This window comes from Pteropus vampyrus, unplaced genomic scaffold (assembly GCF_000151845.1).
Source record: "Pteropus vampyrus isolate Shadow unplaced genomic scaffold, Pvam_2.0 Scaffold202, whole genome shotgun sequence".
NCBI lineage: Eukaryota > Metazoa > Chordata > Mammalia > Chiroptera > Pteropodidae > Pteropus > Pteropus vampyrus.
Genome location: NW_011888983.1, coordinates 2,097,912 through 2,115,390, shown reverse-complemented (window position 1 = coordinate 2,115,390; position 17,479 = coordinate 2,097,912). Strand labels below are relative to the sequence as shown.

The 17,479-nt window shown below is 37.5% G+C and overlaps 1 protein-coding gene across 1 annotated transcript in view; it reads right to left on the bottom strand.

The window, feature by feature from the left end:
- Positions 1–17,479, bottom strand: part of SGPL1 (sphingosine-1-phosphate lyase 1) — a 54,867-nt gene that overhangs the window by 7,243 nt on the left and 30,145 nt on the right. Inside the window, exons 5-12 of the mRNA XM_023537856.1 lie at positions 15,586–15,793; positions 13,262–13,338; positions 11,743–11,871; positions 5,230–5,318; positions 3,773–3,878; positions 2,262–2,360; positions 1,421–1,570; positions 138–376 (exon numbers count right to left, since the gene is read on the bottom strand). Coding sequence (XP_023393624.1) covers positions 138–376; positions 1,421–1,570; positions 2,262–2,360; positions 3,773–3,878; positions 5,230–5,318; positions 11,743–11,871; positions 13,262–13,338; positions 15,586–15,793 — 1,097 coding nt within the window. The remainder of the gene's footprint in view (positions 1–137; positions 377–1,420; positions 1,571–2,261; positions 2,361–3,772; positions 3,879–5,229; positions 5,319–11,742; positions 11,872–13,261; positions 13,339–15,585; positions 15,794–17,479) is intronic.

Here is a 17,479-nt window from a genome sequence, read left to right as displayed (position 1 = left end):
AGCTGTGGTCCTAAACCCTTGGTCTCTTAGGAGACAGAAAATGGGCTGGGACTAGGAGTGCTCAGCCAGGCAGAGGCCTTGAGCCCAGCAGCAGACGAAGCAAGAGACAAGGTAGAATCCCAATCTTCCACACATACTCTGACTTGAGGAAGCGAGCAGTTTTGATGATCTGTTTGGTAGCTTCAACATAGCCGCTCTCACCGAAGTGCATCAAGGTAGCCCAGCAGGCTGCACTAATGCCACCAGGCCTTGAGCCTGCAATGGTTGGGGAAGCGTAGATGCCACCCTGCCAATCTGGATCAACGAAGAACTGAAAGCTCCTGTACTTCTTGTCACCGTATAACAGCACTGAAGAGCCTTTGGGGGCATAGCCATACTGAGGAGGGAAGAAGCAGACAGGTGAGTGTATAGTGCTATATGGCAGACCTGTCTGGAAACTCATCACACAAATTTCTCCTTCACTTGTTAGTTTCTCTATGATATGTTTCCCACTCATGTTAAAAATTCAAAGTTAGAAAGTTAAAGGGTAGAAGGAACTGAAAGGATGGAGCTGAAATTCTCTATTTTAGGGATGAGGAATCTGAGGCCCAGGAAGAACAGCACCTTGACCAGTTAATCGGTTTACTTCCCCTCCCCCACCCAGTATGTGGTTTTCCTTATTGAAGACATTACTCTGGAGTGGTATCTCAGTATGGACACAAAGATAACTTTCCCCTGGAAGCCAGGGAAGGATGGAATTCAAGTCTCTTGGAATAACTGAAATCACGATCTGACTCCCTTCTGATCTTTTTTTGCTTAGTATTACACTTTCTTTTTAAGAATATCATGGTGCTCAGAATCTAGAAGCTACTTAATTCAGCTTTAAAATAAACTGATCTAGACTTTACCTCTGTCCACAAAGTGTGGCAGGCATGGACATTTCAAACATTTGACAAGTCAAACATTCAAACAATGTTTGACAAGTCAAACATTCCTGAGCATGGTAAGTTCTTCCCTTTTTCCCAAGGACTCTTCCATCAACATACTCCTGTCACTTAGTTGCAGGAGCCCCAGGAGCATGGGAGCTGCAGCGCTAACATACCTCCTTCTCTCTCAGGAATTCCAAAATCAACCTCACTTCCACCCTCACCCAAACAACCTCGAGGCTTTAGGGAATTCTTTTATAAGGGCCACTGCACTAGCAGGTCCATTACATACAGAAATTCTCTCAGCCATAAGACATAAAGATAATAGGTTCCTTTCCACTACTGCTTTTTACCTCTATCACTATACCTTATCACCTGAATCAGCTGCCCTGGTGAGAACAAGGAGCCAGATTTAATTTTACATACTGGGGGGAAGCTAATGCTTTAACCACTTATAATAGTCAAAATAATCAATTGTCAACTTTGATTAACATTTGTTCTCTTCCATAGCTCACCTTATGGGTGTCCGCTGAAATGCTGGTCACACCTTTCACCCGGAAATCAAATGGTTGCTCCAGTGGGTATCCTGCTTTCTCCATGAAGATGATGAGGAAGCCCCCCAGACAAGCGTCTACATGAAGAGGTATTTTGTATCTGACAGCCAGCTGGTCCCAAAAAAACAAAGACCACGCGAGAATTTCATTTTAGCCCTAAAACAAAAACTCTGCAAGATGTGGGTGGAAACATGGCTATAACCATAAGGCTATCATGCACCATGTCTCCCATGTTTTAAAAAACTGGCTACTTTTGACATTCCTAATAAAAGCTCATCTTTCTAATGTAGTTAGCCTTTAAAATAATTCATCAGAAATGTGGTAGCTATTTTATATTTGAATATGCAAGGCTTCAAACTCATGGCAAAATCAAGCAGGAAATGAGTTGTACTGATTTAGGCTGCCTCTGGAGGAGGAAAAAGGTTCTGCTTTATTAACTGCAGAGTACGAAAGGACCCGGGGGCGGCAGGGCGCTATGGGGCAGCATGTTGAGTACCATTCTCTGGCAGGCATGCTCCTAAATGACGATTATTTCCTAACCTGAATCGAAATGTCAGTCCTATTTCGGAATATCCAATTTAAACAAAGGCTTCTTCCTTTTATTATCTCTCCCCCATAGCAAAAGCTAACTTTCAGAGGCTCCGAACAGAGCTATAGGCTTACCACAGAGCTAAGGAGAGCCATCCATCACTACTGGGTTAAAATCTAACTCAAAATCGCTTCTATCTGCCAAGTACTATACCATGAGATTCTATTTAAAAATTTTAATTTGACTGCCTAGGAGCCCATTCCTCTCATGTACCTTGGCCACTTCAGGGACAGGATCTATCACACCGTGAGGAAACTGTGGGGTGGAACAGACGAGCATGGCAGTGTTCCTGGAGATGGCTCTTCTCATTGCCTAGGGTTTAATGTCGAAAGGAAAATAAGCATCCACGTCACAGTTACTCTTCCTGTCACTGCCAAAATTAATCTAGGCTATAACTTAGAATTTCAGTTCCGCTAGTGCCCTCTCCTTCACCTCTCCAACCTGGGAGAAGACCACCTCCCCACCAAGGTTGTAAAAAACAAACAAGGCCAGGTGAGTCCATTTCAAGAAAATGGTCTGAGAGCACAATACAAAAACAGCAAAATCATTGTGGAGATAAAAGAATACTGGGCTAAGAAGAAAAAGAGACAAACACCCCACCTACTAGCAGTGAAACCTAGAGTAAACCACTTCGCCCAATCCGTTTCCTCAGCTGTGAACTGCAATAACACTAACAGCTTCTATGACCTTCTTGGGTATCATAAGGTTCAAGTGCAATTCTGATAGCACTCTGAAAACTGGAAAGTTCTACACAAATGCAAAGCATAGAAATAATTACTAAAGGAATATTATTCACCCTTAAAAAGAAATCCTGCCATTTGCAACAACATGGATGAACCTGAGGGACATTATACTAAGTTAAATAAGCCAGGGACAGAAAGATAAATATTGCATGATCTCACTTATATGTGGTATCTAAAACAGTCAAACTCATTACAGCAAGAGTAGAATGGTGGTTGCCAGGGGCCAGAGCATGAGGGAAATGGGGAGATGTCAGTCAAGGGATACCAAGTCTCAGTTATGCAAGGTAAGTTCTGGAGATCTAATGTATTGCCATTTGACTATTTAACAAGTATTGTTAATACTGCATTGTATGCTTGAAATTTGCTGAGAGATCTAGTCTTAAGTATTCTAACCATTAAAAAAGAAAGAAAATGGTAACTATGTGAGGTAATGTGTATGTTACTGATTGTGATTATTTCACAATGTACACTTACATAAAACATTAACTTGTACATCTTAAATATATATAATTTTTTCTTTGTGAATTAATTTGTCAGTTAATATCTCAATAAAGAAGAGGGGGATAATGCTAGTGCTAATAAACAGGAATAGTTCAATTCTGAAAAAAAAAAAAGGTACTATTATCATAGCAATGGTACTATAATTCATGCCAATCAAAACCACAGTGAGAGTCTCGGGCCAAGTTAGTCCATGCTCATTTTACAAACAGAGAAGAGAAAGTGATGGTACTATAAGAAAGCCCAGGTCTTTAAAGTCTCCAGTTAGAGACTAGATCACCTTCTTATTAGAATTCGCCAATCTATGAAAAGATGAGGCTGCAACCAATCATCACTGCCAGTGGTCATTTTTGCAACTGTGGCTACTAGAATCAAAGGTATTTTGAGCCGATCTGCATGTGACACTGGAAAAAATAATCAATCGGGTAGCATTTCCTGCTTCTCACATCCCAAGGCCGAAAATGGCCTTTCAAAGGAACTCACCCGAATATCCACCTCCATCATTTTGTTCAGTGGAACCCGTATAATCTTCATCCCGAAATAATGGGCTGCTTTACTAAATGCAGCATGGGCACTTTGGGGGGCCACACTAAATGACAGGGAAGAAGAGAATAACAAAATCCAGATCAAAATGAGGTTCAAGAGAGAGCATAGTTAGCAGCTAATCTAACTCATCAGGAGTAAACTTCTAATAATTTTTCCTCAAATTTTAAAAAATGCTTATATATTTACTTTTTAAACAGAAAAGAAGTCAACTGATACTCTAGAGAAATCTCCCTACTATTTAGGAAACCATTTTTGCAATAGGAAGAACTCAGAAGTAATCCCACAGCAAGGGATCCAAAGCATAAATTAGGCTGACAGGTAAAAGGGACAGAAACTTTGGATCAGATCAAGTGGAACCTTCTAGTGGTTGTCTATCCAAAGATTAAATAGGTACCTGAGTGGAGAGCAAGCTTCCTGAGATGTTCAAGGAAAAAAATGTAAGGTTGTGTGGCAGGGATATTAAAGCAGCAGCCAAGCATCAGGTCAGTGGTCCCCTCCATCTCTGAAAGACCATGACCCTATGAAAAACTAAAATCTCCATTTTCACTACACACTTGGAAGCAGCATTTCAAATAGTATTGAAAAAGAAAAGTGAGTCACAGTTAAGTATTTGCTTCCAGACGTCTCTCAGTTGTTCAACTTTTATAATTCATCTGTTCTCTTTAAGGAAGAAAAACCTCTAATACTGAGTAAGTACCAGGCACTAAAGATTTATGTTTGAAGAAAGATGGCAGCCTGATTTGTTTTCTTAGGCTAAGTATGAATCAGCATGAGATCATATGCAACAAAACCCTTAGTCACTTGCAGGAAAAACGTTAACCCAAACAACCTAGTATAAACAAACTGTACAAGGAGGGTCTAGAGAAAAAAATTGCACCCAGTTCCCAAATTTTTTTCGTTGGGTACAATATGGGTAAATCTCAAAAAGATTTTGAAACATTTTACTCCCAGAAAACAGCCCTCAGGCTAAAATTTTCTTAGGGAGCACCCCAAGGCAGCCTATTATATTTAACTAACTTTCACTGAACTAAGAAAAGCAGAGAGTTTTCCTTAGGCTCCAGGTAATTTATTATAAATATCACAGAATTCAAAGATATAGTCCTGTCATTGTCACTTTTAGAAAAAGAATCTCATTCTTGCTTACAGCATATACCATATAATAAACTGGGAGGGGGAGGGGGTGATCTTGAAAATTAACTGGCTGATCCATCTAGGATTTGCTAAATATGAAGGGATAAAGGTCAAGGGCACAGGACAGAAAAAAAAGAGGACTGGACTTGCCAGAGGAAGAGAAGAAGTAGAAAACAGATCGTCAGTCTGTTTCATACAGCAGTATTCCAAATAGACAAATTTAGCGGGGTGTGGATGTGGGAGAAGCAACCACACATACATACATTTCTGGAGTTTTGATCCCATTCTCTAAGGCCAGGTCCCGATAAGCTTTGCAGGCCATCAGTATGCTTTCTGTCCCCCCAGAGGTCACCTGTAAAAAAGAAGAGATGTCATCCATAAAAGGCAGTTAGAGCTGTCAGCATGCACTTCCTGCCCTGATATCTGATGCAGAAACAGTTAACGTCTTGCATGCCACAGAATAGACACTACTATGTCTTCCAGAAGGAAAATTCTGCTTTGTTGACTAAGCACAATCTTGGCACAGGAGAAGAGTAAAAACTACAAAATAAGAATGAGCAGAAGCTCTGCACTGTCTGGACAAACTTACGTCTGCCCAGATCTGTGCACAATCCATTTCTGCATTAATTTGTCCGGCTGCAGATAAGTTAGGGCATTTCACGCCATTCAAAAGCATCAGGATTACTGACTTTGATTTAAATTTTCAATGCCCATTGAAGAATGTAAAACTGTGAAGTTACAATTCTAGTAAACTATGTAATACATTAAAAGACCAACACAGGCATTCCAAAGTGAACCTGTGGCTTTTAACAAATTTGAAAGAGAGAAAAGCAGAAGCCTCTACTTAATTTATTATCTTACTTATCTGAATTCAAAACAAAATTCCTAATGTTTTTAAAGGAAATAAAATGTTTTCCTGAAACTAGGTCTAGCCTCTCTGACATAGGCAAATTTCTTTACCAGAGTTGAAAACAAAAAGGTTCAGAGATTATTTCATTCATCCTATTGTCCTCACTGGACTACAAACTCATGAAAGTGGGGACTAATCTGTTCATAGCAATATTCCCAGCACCTACCCTAGTAGCTGACACTTAAGAGACCCTCAATTAACATTTCTTAATGCCAGATTTGACTCTTAGTAACCCTGACTAACGAAGGCACATCAGAGTCTTCTGGCTATCTTTTGCTAACATCTAAAAACAAATAATTTTAAAACAAACAAGAAAAAAAGACTCATAGCACTGAGTTAGGTAGATATTTTCTTAAATTTATCGTTTCTGAAGATTCATACAATGTTACAAACCTTTTTCATTTTACGGATGAGAAAACTGAGCCACTGAGAGACTGAAGTAATTCACCTAATGTCACCCATTACGTTTTTGTATTTAGTGTAGCTTAATATGAGATGGAATGAGAAAGGTTGGTTACTGAAATTTCCCAGAATAATATCCACATGTAGGACAAAAAGAGCATTGGATACAAAATGCCAGTGGTCAGGAGTTACATGGAAGATTAGCTGAGAAAAGTTAGGTTTTGATTCCGGAAGTCTTCATGAAACAGGTATCCAAAGTAATGTAATGAACTTGGGCACAAGATACTTATTGTAGGTTTCTGCATTTTTATGCTGGAGCAGACAAAATTCTTACAGCTGTCAGCTCTGCAAATCAGTAGCCTATTCTGTGGTCTAGCATAAAACCTCAGAATGTCACATGAGGAACCAACCCAGTTATGAAGAAAGGCAGGAAAGGACCGACAAAGTCCAGCCTCCAGGACAATGTTCTCTTACTATAGGGCCAGTAATGACCTCAGGAAAAATATTTCCAAATCCTTAGTCACTCACCTCACATATCCTATTTTAATAACTAATCAAATCAACATCATTATCTGTAAGGCTAACACCAGTGTACTTGACTGTAAAAGCAGGAACACCTTAATTCTACTTCTAATTTTCATTTCTGATCCCCAAATTCTATGTTTAAATATGCTGCTACTCTTCTATTTCTCTCTACACCCTTTACACAAAGGAAAACAAAAATTTAGTTGTAAAGTAAGAAGGTACAGACCTCAATAACTACTTGTTATGATAGTCAACTTCTTTCAACATTTATAAAAACTCTCACTCTAACACAGGATATCTATGTCAGGAAACAAGAGAAAACTCTGACCTATTTGGAAATTTTTCTTTTAGATGCTGTTTGGCCCTAATGGCATTTGCATAAGCCAAGACTGTTTTCCTTGCCAACCTAATTTCTTTTGGTATATGAAGTCACCTCTCATCTATTCTGAGGCAAATGAAGTTAATAAAAGTAAAGAAGGTTGAAGAACTAAGGAGCAGAGTTTAATACCTTAATTGGGAATACTCTAAAAACAAGCCAGCCACTTGGCTTTGTCTTCATGTTTTCGACCTTTGAATTCTGAATTTTCTTCACCAAAAGCAGCGCATCAAGAGAAAGACCAAGACAGAGAGATGTACAAAGAGAGAGGAGAGACACTGAGGAGAAACTCGAATAATCTCTGAGGTAATTAGCTATCATATAAAAGTCCTTTAGTATTAGCAGAAACTGGGGATCTGAGACTTTATCCTTCCCAATCCCTGATACGTCCATTAAAAAAGATCAGAGTGGGAGCAACATAGCTTAGCTGTACCAATACCACACAAACACACACCAAAAACAAACAAACAAAAAACACCCTAGCATTGGACTTCTGGATTAAAATTAAAAACTAAAAATTAAAATTAAAAACTTCACAGATCTCTCTCCCAATACCTGTAAGGATGAATAAAAATAAAATTTAAAAAAAAAATAGTAAAAATTTGCAATAACAACCGCCAAACAAGGAAAGAAGAGGTAATCTAATGCAATAAACTTCAAATACTGGTAATGAAACAAAACAAAACAAAACAAAACAAAACAACAGAAGTTTTCAAGCCATAGCAGAGAGCAAAACACAGTTCCTAAAAACAAGCCCTAAAAATTGTCCTGGGTGAGTCATCAAAATCCTGAGAATTTTTATTAACACCCCCCCAAATCTTCAAAGAAGCAGGTGGAGGGGCCTTTCCTTATCTTCTTTCCTGATCTTCATGTCAGTGAGTGGTGGACATGATGGTAAGGAGAAACAAACAAAAAGGGAAGAGAGAACATCTGGACTGATACTTTAGAATGAAGACTTCAACGACGCAGGATAGGTTAAAGAAATAATCAAAGACCAAACTAGGCAGAGTAAACTCTGGTAGATAACTTTTAACAAATTTCAAGATGAGACCTAGATATGTTCTAACACAGGTGGAACAAAACTTTAGTTGAGCCCTGCCTGCAACCAAATTCTCTCAGACAAGAAATCACCCACCATCCATCAAAACAATTAGAATGTCTAGAGAAAGCCACCTGAGCATGAGCCAACATGAAAGAAAATGGCACAGTAACTATGCAAACACATACAAAGAAAAAAAAAAATGGTGTGCAAAATAAAAGCTTAACTCTGAAGGTAACCACCCAAGCAACAGAAAGAAATTCCTCATAACTGTTTCTCCCTATAGGATAATATCATAAGAACATGAATTCAAGAAAACAAGAGTTGAAAGATGGGACACCGAAACAACAAAATGAGACTGCAGACTTAAAAAAAAACAAAGTACCAAACAGCACCAATACAGAACTAATTAATACATTAGGAATAGCAAGGAATAAAATTAAACACTGCTTAATGAAAGGTTCACTCAGAGGAGAGGTTTAAGGTAAGTTTAGTGAAACTAGATAAACAAGAGAGAGACTGAAAAATCAAAGTCACTACATGCTAGGAGAACTGTGTCCATCTGACTAGTTGTAGATAATCAAAAAGCATTCAAAGAATGACAAGGATAGATGGCAATTTGTGGAATCATATTCCCTAAGAAGAGCTGAGTAACCTAGGAAAAATGTGGGAAGAGACAATTCAGGGAGAGAGAGGCTTTCAAGTATACAAAGGTCTCACACACCGAAAAAAAAATTATGGAAGTTCTATTTCCAGAAATGTAGATTATATACCTCGGGCAACCCTCTTACCTCAAACAACTAAAGCCTAACAAAACATTTAAATTTTTTTTTACTTCTGCCACTGAGATAACATAGAGGAATATACCGAACTCCCAAACAAAGCAAAATCAAGAATCCTAAAAGGTAAAAGGACTGCTAAAGCTGGCTTTACCTCTTGAAGGTTGCTACCGACCCCTAGAGACCTCAAATTCTTACTCTGACAAATGAACAGGAGATAAATTTAGGGCCTGCCCAAAGTAAGTATTCTCATGGGAAATGGCTGAAAACACTGGAACTAAACCCACACTCTGAGGGGTACAAAAAAGAAACCCCACTAGTACAGAAGAGGACAGCAAGAATAATTGCTTTTCTCGACTCTGATGCTCAGGTAAAGAAAACTAAGACTCTCTCAAGAATGTATAACAAGACAGCGTTTCTGTGAGTCTGTCGTACGAATTCATACTACCTCTGCAGTAAAAAACTACAAGCTGAGAACCGAACTTAAGTTGGTTCCCATGTGGTAGCACTTCCCAGCAATTCTCCAACAACTGGCCGAATAATTACAAGTCTTCTTTGGAAGAACTTTGAACTATGCCTCAAGATTAAATTCCCAGGAAAATGAGTGGCTCGCAGTAAAAAAAAAAGTCACAACTATAAGAATATAAGACAACATAAGTGAAACCAGCAGAAACAGAAAGGTACAGCTCATAAATAATGAAACTGTCAGAGAATATAAAATAATTATGTGTAATACATTTAAACAAAATATAAGCCAAGGAACAATAAAGGACAACCAAGCAGATTAAAAAAAAAAAAAAAAGAATTTTCACAAATGAAAAATATAGTAAATGAAATTGAAAAATGCAATGGAAGAACTAAAGTGTAGATTAGACACAACTAAAGAGGGAATTAATAAAACCCCTGTACTTATCACACAGCTACTGAGAATACCAGTTGTTCTAATAGTTATACCTTTATAGGTTAATCTATTTTTTCTGACTGCTTTAAACACCAATTAAATGTGTGTTAGCCCGTCTCACTCCATCCTTCATGTTTCTTAACCTCTCTTTTGTACTTTATATTTTTTGTCTCTCTGGATTTCTTTCTGGTTAATTTTTTTTTTTTAATCAGTCTTGTTCCACAAATTTAACTAAGGAACAATGTGAATATTTTACATAGTTATAAATGAACCAGGGCTCCTTGGACAAATGGCTGATTCTGTGTCTGGAGCAAGAAATGTAGAGTGAATGTGGAATATTTCATCAAATAAAAATATTTTGTCAAAAAAAAAAAAAAGAAAAAAAAGAAAAAGAAGAAAAAAAGGAAGAAGAGGAAAAGAAAGAAAGAAAGCTTTCAAAGACCGCACTGAGTCTACAAAAGCATCCAGGAGCCAAAATTAGTAAGCTCCCACTGGCCAAAAATAGAGCAATTTGGGCATCAATCTGAGTTAACAACTACAACAGTCTGTGTACTTGTGCAGTGTGTCCACTCTACTGTTGACAGGTATTTGAATTATTTCCAGTTTTTAGCTCTCGTGAACAATGCTACTATGAATATACTTCTATCCTGATATACACAGATACTAGTTTTTCTAGGATATATCCTGAGTAGCAGAATTTCAGGGTCATAACCCACGCACCTTCAACTTTACTGGATAAGGCCAAACTGTTTTGTGGTTGTTTAACCTACAGTCTCTTAAAAGTTCACATAGTCTAATGGCACAGAAGAATACCTATGTACTGAAAAAATATCATCTCCCCTCTATGTTACCCTGTTAGTCTAATGCCGTAAGGGAACCCGTTGCTAGATTATAATCGGTTCAGTTTTTAACAGTTTTGGAATTATTTTTTGGAAAATGAATGCTAAGAATACCATTTTTATTAGCTACTGAATATCTGAACATGTCGATTTTCATGGTGCCAACATAAAGTAAAACAACACCGCTTATTGGAAAAAACAAAAAGTAACTATAAAATGTTTTTGTCTTTGGATGGGACCTTCAATACATCTGTAGACTTTATAATGATTATAAAAGTAATTGATAGAGTTAGCACCTCTAGGTTACCATTACAACATACTGAGATTAATCCATCTATTCTGCATAAGCCAAGATTTAGTTTTTTCTAGAGAAGATAATATCAGTTTGTAGTAACAAATCTTAACAAGTTTATTAATCGCAGTTCAGGAAAACTAACAAACATCTACTGGAAAGAACAGCTGAAACAAGGGATCCTCATGTGTGTCTTTAAATATAATGATACCCTCTTCCTTTATTCTGAAAGCAATGAAATGGGATACGATTTATAGCAAAATTGAAAAGTAAACTTCCAGCTCAAGTAAACTGAGAAGCTTCTCAAAAAACTACAAGATGGTTCAACAAAATTACATAGATAAGTGGGTAGAGAGGTAGGTGGGGTGGGTAGACAAAAAAGAGGGAAGGAGAAAAAGAAAAGAGCTGAGAGAGCAGATGTGGCCAAATATTTATGTTTAGTGACTTTAACATGTTCTTTAATCTATTCCAGCAACTTTACATAGGTTTAAAGTTTTTAAAATAAAAAATCAGAGAGAAAATATCTAGAATATATGCCAAAACGTTGATACTATATGTATTACAAAAATACAGGTATTTTAAAACTGCTCTTACTCTGAATCTTTCTACAATAATCGTGTATTATTCATGTAATTAAAAAAAGTAAAATGACTTTAATAAACTCTTCTATTTTAAGCTTAAAAAATGGTTAGATGCCTCTTGCATATACTTACACATCCACAGGAATTTGGCCCCCCATTGAACAGGGAACAAGCTATCCTCACAATCTCTGCCTCTATCTTCCGTAGTCCTGGGAAGATATCAGGATGCAATGGATTACTCCATGCAAAATCGCCATAAGCCTGCAAAGAAATGCGAGCAGATATGAAGTAAGACAATTACAGCGCATAGGATCAAGAAGCACACACTAAACAAAAGTTTCTAGGTATCAAGCACAACATCAGAAACTAGAAAAATGGTAAGATATGTTTCCCAACCTAAAGAATACCAAAATATAGTGGAGGAGACAAACTAATTTACAGTGTGGTAAGAGAGGAAGTATAAATGTATGTAGTTAAAAGCACAGACTAAAACACCAAACAAACCCAGTCTTAGCTTTGCCTGTCCCTTCAGCTGTATAATCTTAGGTTGAATAACCTCTCTGAGGCTCAGTTTCCTCATATGCTAAAGGGGATAATTATGGGACTGATCTAATAGAGTTCTAGCAATAAGCAGATAATATATAACATATGCAAAGCACTTAGTAGAGTGTCTGGCACAAAGCAGCTATTTTAAGTGCAATACCAGATGTGTATACGTGACAGTAAGGGGCCTTTAAAAAGGGAATAATGAACATCCTGAGTGGTCTGGAGGTGTCTATTGAGTGGAACCATGAGAGAAGAATGGGAATTCATTACTGAGAACAGGTGGAATAAAGGCGAGACATGAATACAACATAAGAGCAAGGTGCACTCTGTAAAGAGAAAAGGCAGGAGTTAGTGTTTATGGAGGACAGTAATAAGAGTGGTTGAAAAAAACTAGGTAGGAGCTGGCTCAGGAAGGCACTTGTATTTTGTGCTACAGAAGCAGCTTGCATTTTATCCTGTATATTATGGGAAGCCACTGAAGGATGTTTAAGCATAGAAGATTAGAAGATTATGTCAAGATATAGCTAAGCAAAACCTGTAATATTTAGCAAGGTATGAGCAGTTTCATGACTATAATAATCAAATACAAAGACCTTAGAGACCATCAGTCAATGCTAACTTTATATGACAAAATGGAATTTCAAAAATAAATTTGACTAGAAATGGAAGATGCTAAAGGCAACTGTAAAGTCAACAATGACAACAACAAAAAAAAATTATTTTATAAGTGAGACTACTGCTCATCCTCAGATGATTTGATTTGAAATTCAGGTAGTATAAAAAATTATAACCAAGTATCTATCCCTTGTCTCTTCTTATCAAATGAAATGTCTTATCATTAATAATCTCAAACAATAGGACTACCTTCCCTGGTAATCTGCCTTCTACACAGAGCATCTATAAGCAATATTTTACTTTATTACAGATTAAAGATGTCTTTGACAATATTATACATATTTACCTGTTTGGGTGAAGAGAAATTTTCTAAACCGGTTTTATTTTAACAATAAACTTTTCTTAATTTTTAAATTATAAAAGGAGAAAAAGTGAGGTAATATAAACTGGCATAGACCACACACACTCCCTCTGAGTACAGGGCATTCACCTTCACCAAGAGCTCGGTGAGCTTCTCCTCCCCATTATACACCGCGCCAGAGGCTCTCCCTTCTTGCCAGAAGATATCTACAAAGAAAGTTAAGATCACTGGGTCAGTAAGCAGGAACTTTTGGGAAGACAAGTTCTCATAAAGAAGAAATACAAGAAACCCCTCTGAGTACAAAAGACAAAAAAGTCGAGTGGCAATCCAAAAGTGTTTTTTATTTAATTACATCAAGAAAGAAAGAATTCCATTAGAGTTATCTCAGCAAAATAAAGATGAAAGATCATCAATTATAACTAACAACAGTGTGTTCATCCCCAACTGCCTTCTAACAGCAGAAGTTTTCTTCTATCTAGACACTCATTTTCTGTTCTCTGTATGGCTTAGGTTGACCTTTTTCTGCAATGTTTCCTTTGTCCCCCCCCTTCCTATGTAATCACAGAAAGTGTGAGAACTATTATGAGCAGAGTTGGCAGAAAAGAGCAACACAAAAGTGAAATTTCAGTACACTGTATCAGGGTTGGAGTCAGGGAACTGAATCTCCGACTAGACAAGCCACAGTGACATCTTAGTCTCTCTTAGGGCCTCTCTTCCAGATGAGCCCAGAAACACATACAGAATTAGCCACCTGCTTCCAGCAACATACACTATAGCATTCAGATCTGGACTACAGTCAACACTGGGATAAAGCTCTGAGGAAAGGTTCCTGAGAATATAAAGGTATACTTTCTATTTCCTGGCTGAGATTCTAAATTCTACATTGTACCAACAAATCTGTTAATGTGGGCATCTTAGGTCCTTCTAATATCGCATGGCTATGCCCTATTAAAAGTGGGTAGTAAGAGCTATTATAGAAACACACTAACTGAAAACTATAATCATGGGCTCTACAAAGCAAAGATTTTTTAACTCCAACAAGAGAGCAGAGGACTGAGTAGTGAATATCCAGACTAATCCTTCAATCTCACACAATCTGCCAAACTCTGGCTTGCAGCCAGTTTGACTTTCCTACTTCTCTTAGAGGACACTGACCTACACCAGACATGTCTTCAGACCAGAGGTCATCAGACTTTCATAAATAGGATACATAGTTTCATTTCCTATTCTTTTACTGGTGCTACAGAGTACGGCAATGGACAGTGACTTAAAAATGGAAGGGAAGAAAATACAGTGGTAGCAACCAGCCCGCATAAACACAGAAATTCTTACTATACAGGTCTCGAAGTGCTAATCCCTGCTTTATATAATCTATAAATCCTGGGCTGTATCTAATTTTGTACCAGCCAATGTCAAAAACTCAACATATGTCAATTCAACATTTTAAAATATATTTGTTGAAATGCAAACGTGGTATCTTGTGTTGAGTCCCAGAACTTAAAAAAAGGACATTAGTGGAAAAACTGGTGAAATAGGAATAGAATTTGTAGTTTAGTTAATAGTACTATACCAATGTGTATTTTTTAGCTTTGATAAATGTACCAAGATTATTTTAAATGTTAATATCAGGAAAAGCTGGGCAAGGGGCACATGGGAAATCTCTGTATTATCTTTGCATTATTTTCTATAAATCTGAAATTATGCCAAACTAAAAGGCCTACTTTAAGAAAGTATTTCTAATATGACCTTAATCTGTAACAAAATTAATGATCACATTAATTTCTATAATCATTCTTTCAAGTAAGTATTACTATTATTATACCCATTGTAGAGAGACAAATTGAGGCACAGAGAAATTAAGTAACCTACCCAAGATCATATTTTAAGTAGCCAAACCAGGATGTGAATCCAGGCTGATTCCATGAGTTTAATGCTCTTAAGCATTAAACTACTTGGTGCATTTGTCTTTCCTATATGTGTGCTCATGTGTGTGTGTTTATTATACAAAACACTATTAACATTTTGATAAACACACATACACACACATCATCTGTGTTTATCTTTTGATGAGAGAATTATAGTGACTTTTCTTTTGTGTCTTTATGAATATTTCACAATTTCCATAATGGATCTGTATTTCAATTAAAAATTATTTTTGTATTTCATTTTTATTACACATATTCTCTTTTAAAAAACAAATGCATCTGTTTTAGTCAGGCTCACAAAAGGAAACAAAACCAAGTTCCACTGTCTTTGAGAATTGTTTGCTGTATGGATGAAAGATGAATCTAAACATAATTTTTAAAATATGAAATTCAACCTCTGAGACAGGAAGTGGGCCTTGCTGAGCATGTAAGTACCAGGTATGAACTGTTCTTAACCCACGCAAGCATTAAACAACCGCCCCAGCCAGGTTAATGAAGTAGGTGGTATGTATTTGTCGAGAACCGTACCCATAGAGCTGTACTCCTTGAGCTTCTCCAGAACTGCAGATGGGCTCAGACCTTGAGAAGGCAGAACTTTCACATACTCTTTATCCACTTTCAGAAATGACATGTTCTTGCTAATGTCATTCTTGACCTTGTTCAACTCATCTTGGATCTCCAAAGATAAGAAAAACAAAGTTAACGAGGAGATGGAAGAAGACAGTATACAGAGTAGAAGAACCAGTTAAGACACCAAGTCGACCGCCAAAGGCGGGGCACCACACGAGTGCTACGGACAACGGTGGTTGGTATATTTTTTTTTTTCTCAAAGAGATATGGTGACAGTTTGTTCAGGCATTTTCTGGCATGTGCAACATTTTCTTAGAAGTCTGAAAAGTCACCTTTCTAAAGGTCAAAGATGCACTCAATTTCTGCCCCCTCCCAGCTCCTTCCTCTGCCAGGTCAACATCACCACTGCTTTACTCAGTTTACATTTGCTAAAGTCAGCACTTCTGTGAGGGAGATATTTGGACCTTGTTCTTGCCCTGGCAGCAGCAAGAACATGTGTGATAAAGAAACTAAGGCAGAGCCATGAACAACAGCCAGAAAACAGACCATACAACAGTAAAAGAGATTCTAGTGCTTGTGCAAATGATGAGGTCCTTCAATAGATGCACAGAGCACAGCAGGAATCTTGAGGCCCTGCATAAGTCCCCACATATAAGCTCAAGACATCCTGGGAAGTGCCAGGAAGACTGCATTCTATCTCCTCAGGTTACTGACAGCTTCTACTGTTTGACTCTTAAGTTCTAGGAGGACTATGGTCCTTTCTGCTACATAATTAATCACATAAAAATAACTGTGGTTATTTCTTTTCCATCCTCACAGCAACAACTTCTGAGACATTTTCTTTCAGTCATTCACTCAATAAATATTTGTTAACTACTACTGTGGACCAGAAATACATGGTGAACAAAACAAACTGAGGCAGTATACAGTGGAAAAAAAAATTCCTATTCTCATGAAGCTTATTTTCAGCAGCAGCGGCAGAAAATAAGTCAGGCAATAAAAAGTATTGGGGGTGGGGAGAAAAGAATAAGGATGGTAGAATGGCAGGTGCTGCTATCTGTGCTAAGAGATGCTTGACTGGCACGTCTGGGGAAGAGTGGCTCTATGTCACAATTTGTGTGTGTAAGATCTCACTCCAAACATTTAGATTTTTCTCATCTATAGCTGTAAATGATTATACAAGAGGATCTTCTTAGATATGGCCCTCAATGAAATCATAGGGAAATCCACTTCTTTAAAAAATGTCTACAATAGTCTACTAGGCAGGCGCTGGCAGGTAGCAGAGTCCACAGTCTTGGGCAATGCCGGGACATGTGATGAACATGAAGATATTTTTTAAGTTGTAAATAAAGAATTATGCTGTATAAAGGGTGACCATGCAACAGGAACGAGCTATAAAAGCTGAGTTTGCATGCAGACTATGCTGTCATAATAAAATAAAATGGATAAAAAAAAAAAAAAGATAATAAGAGGTGTCTTAGAAAGCAGAGCAAGTACTTTCCACCTCAAATTCTTGCCTCAGGACCTCTATCACACTTTAATTTCTTTGCAGCATGTATTTCAAAGTGAAATTCTTATGTACTTGTTTAATTATTTATCTTTCCTACTAAAATATAAGTTCTACAGAGGAAGGACTTGGCCTTGTTCACGACTATATCCCTAGCATCCAGAATAACACCTGTCACTGAGCAGGTACTCAATAAACCAGTGCTGAAAAAGGAAATTTAAGTGAATGAACGAGAGAGGGGTATACATGTGATCACTCGAAAATAAATAACTTTCTGTCTCTGAGCTTCGAAGTCTGTTTCTAAAAAAATGAAAGGTGATTATGCAATTTCTAAGTCCCTTCCAT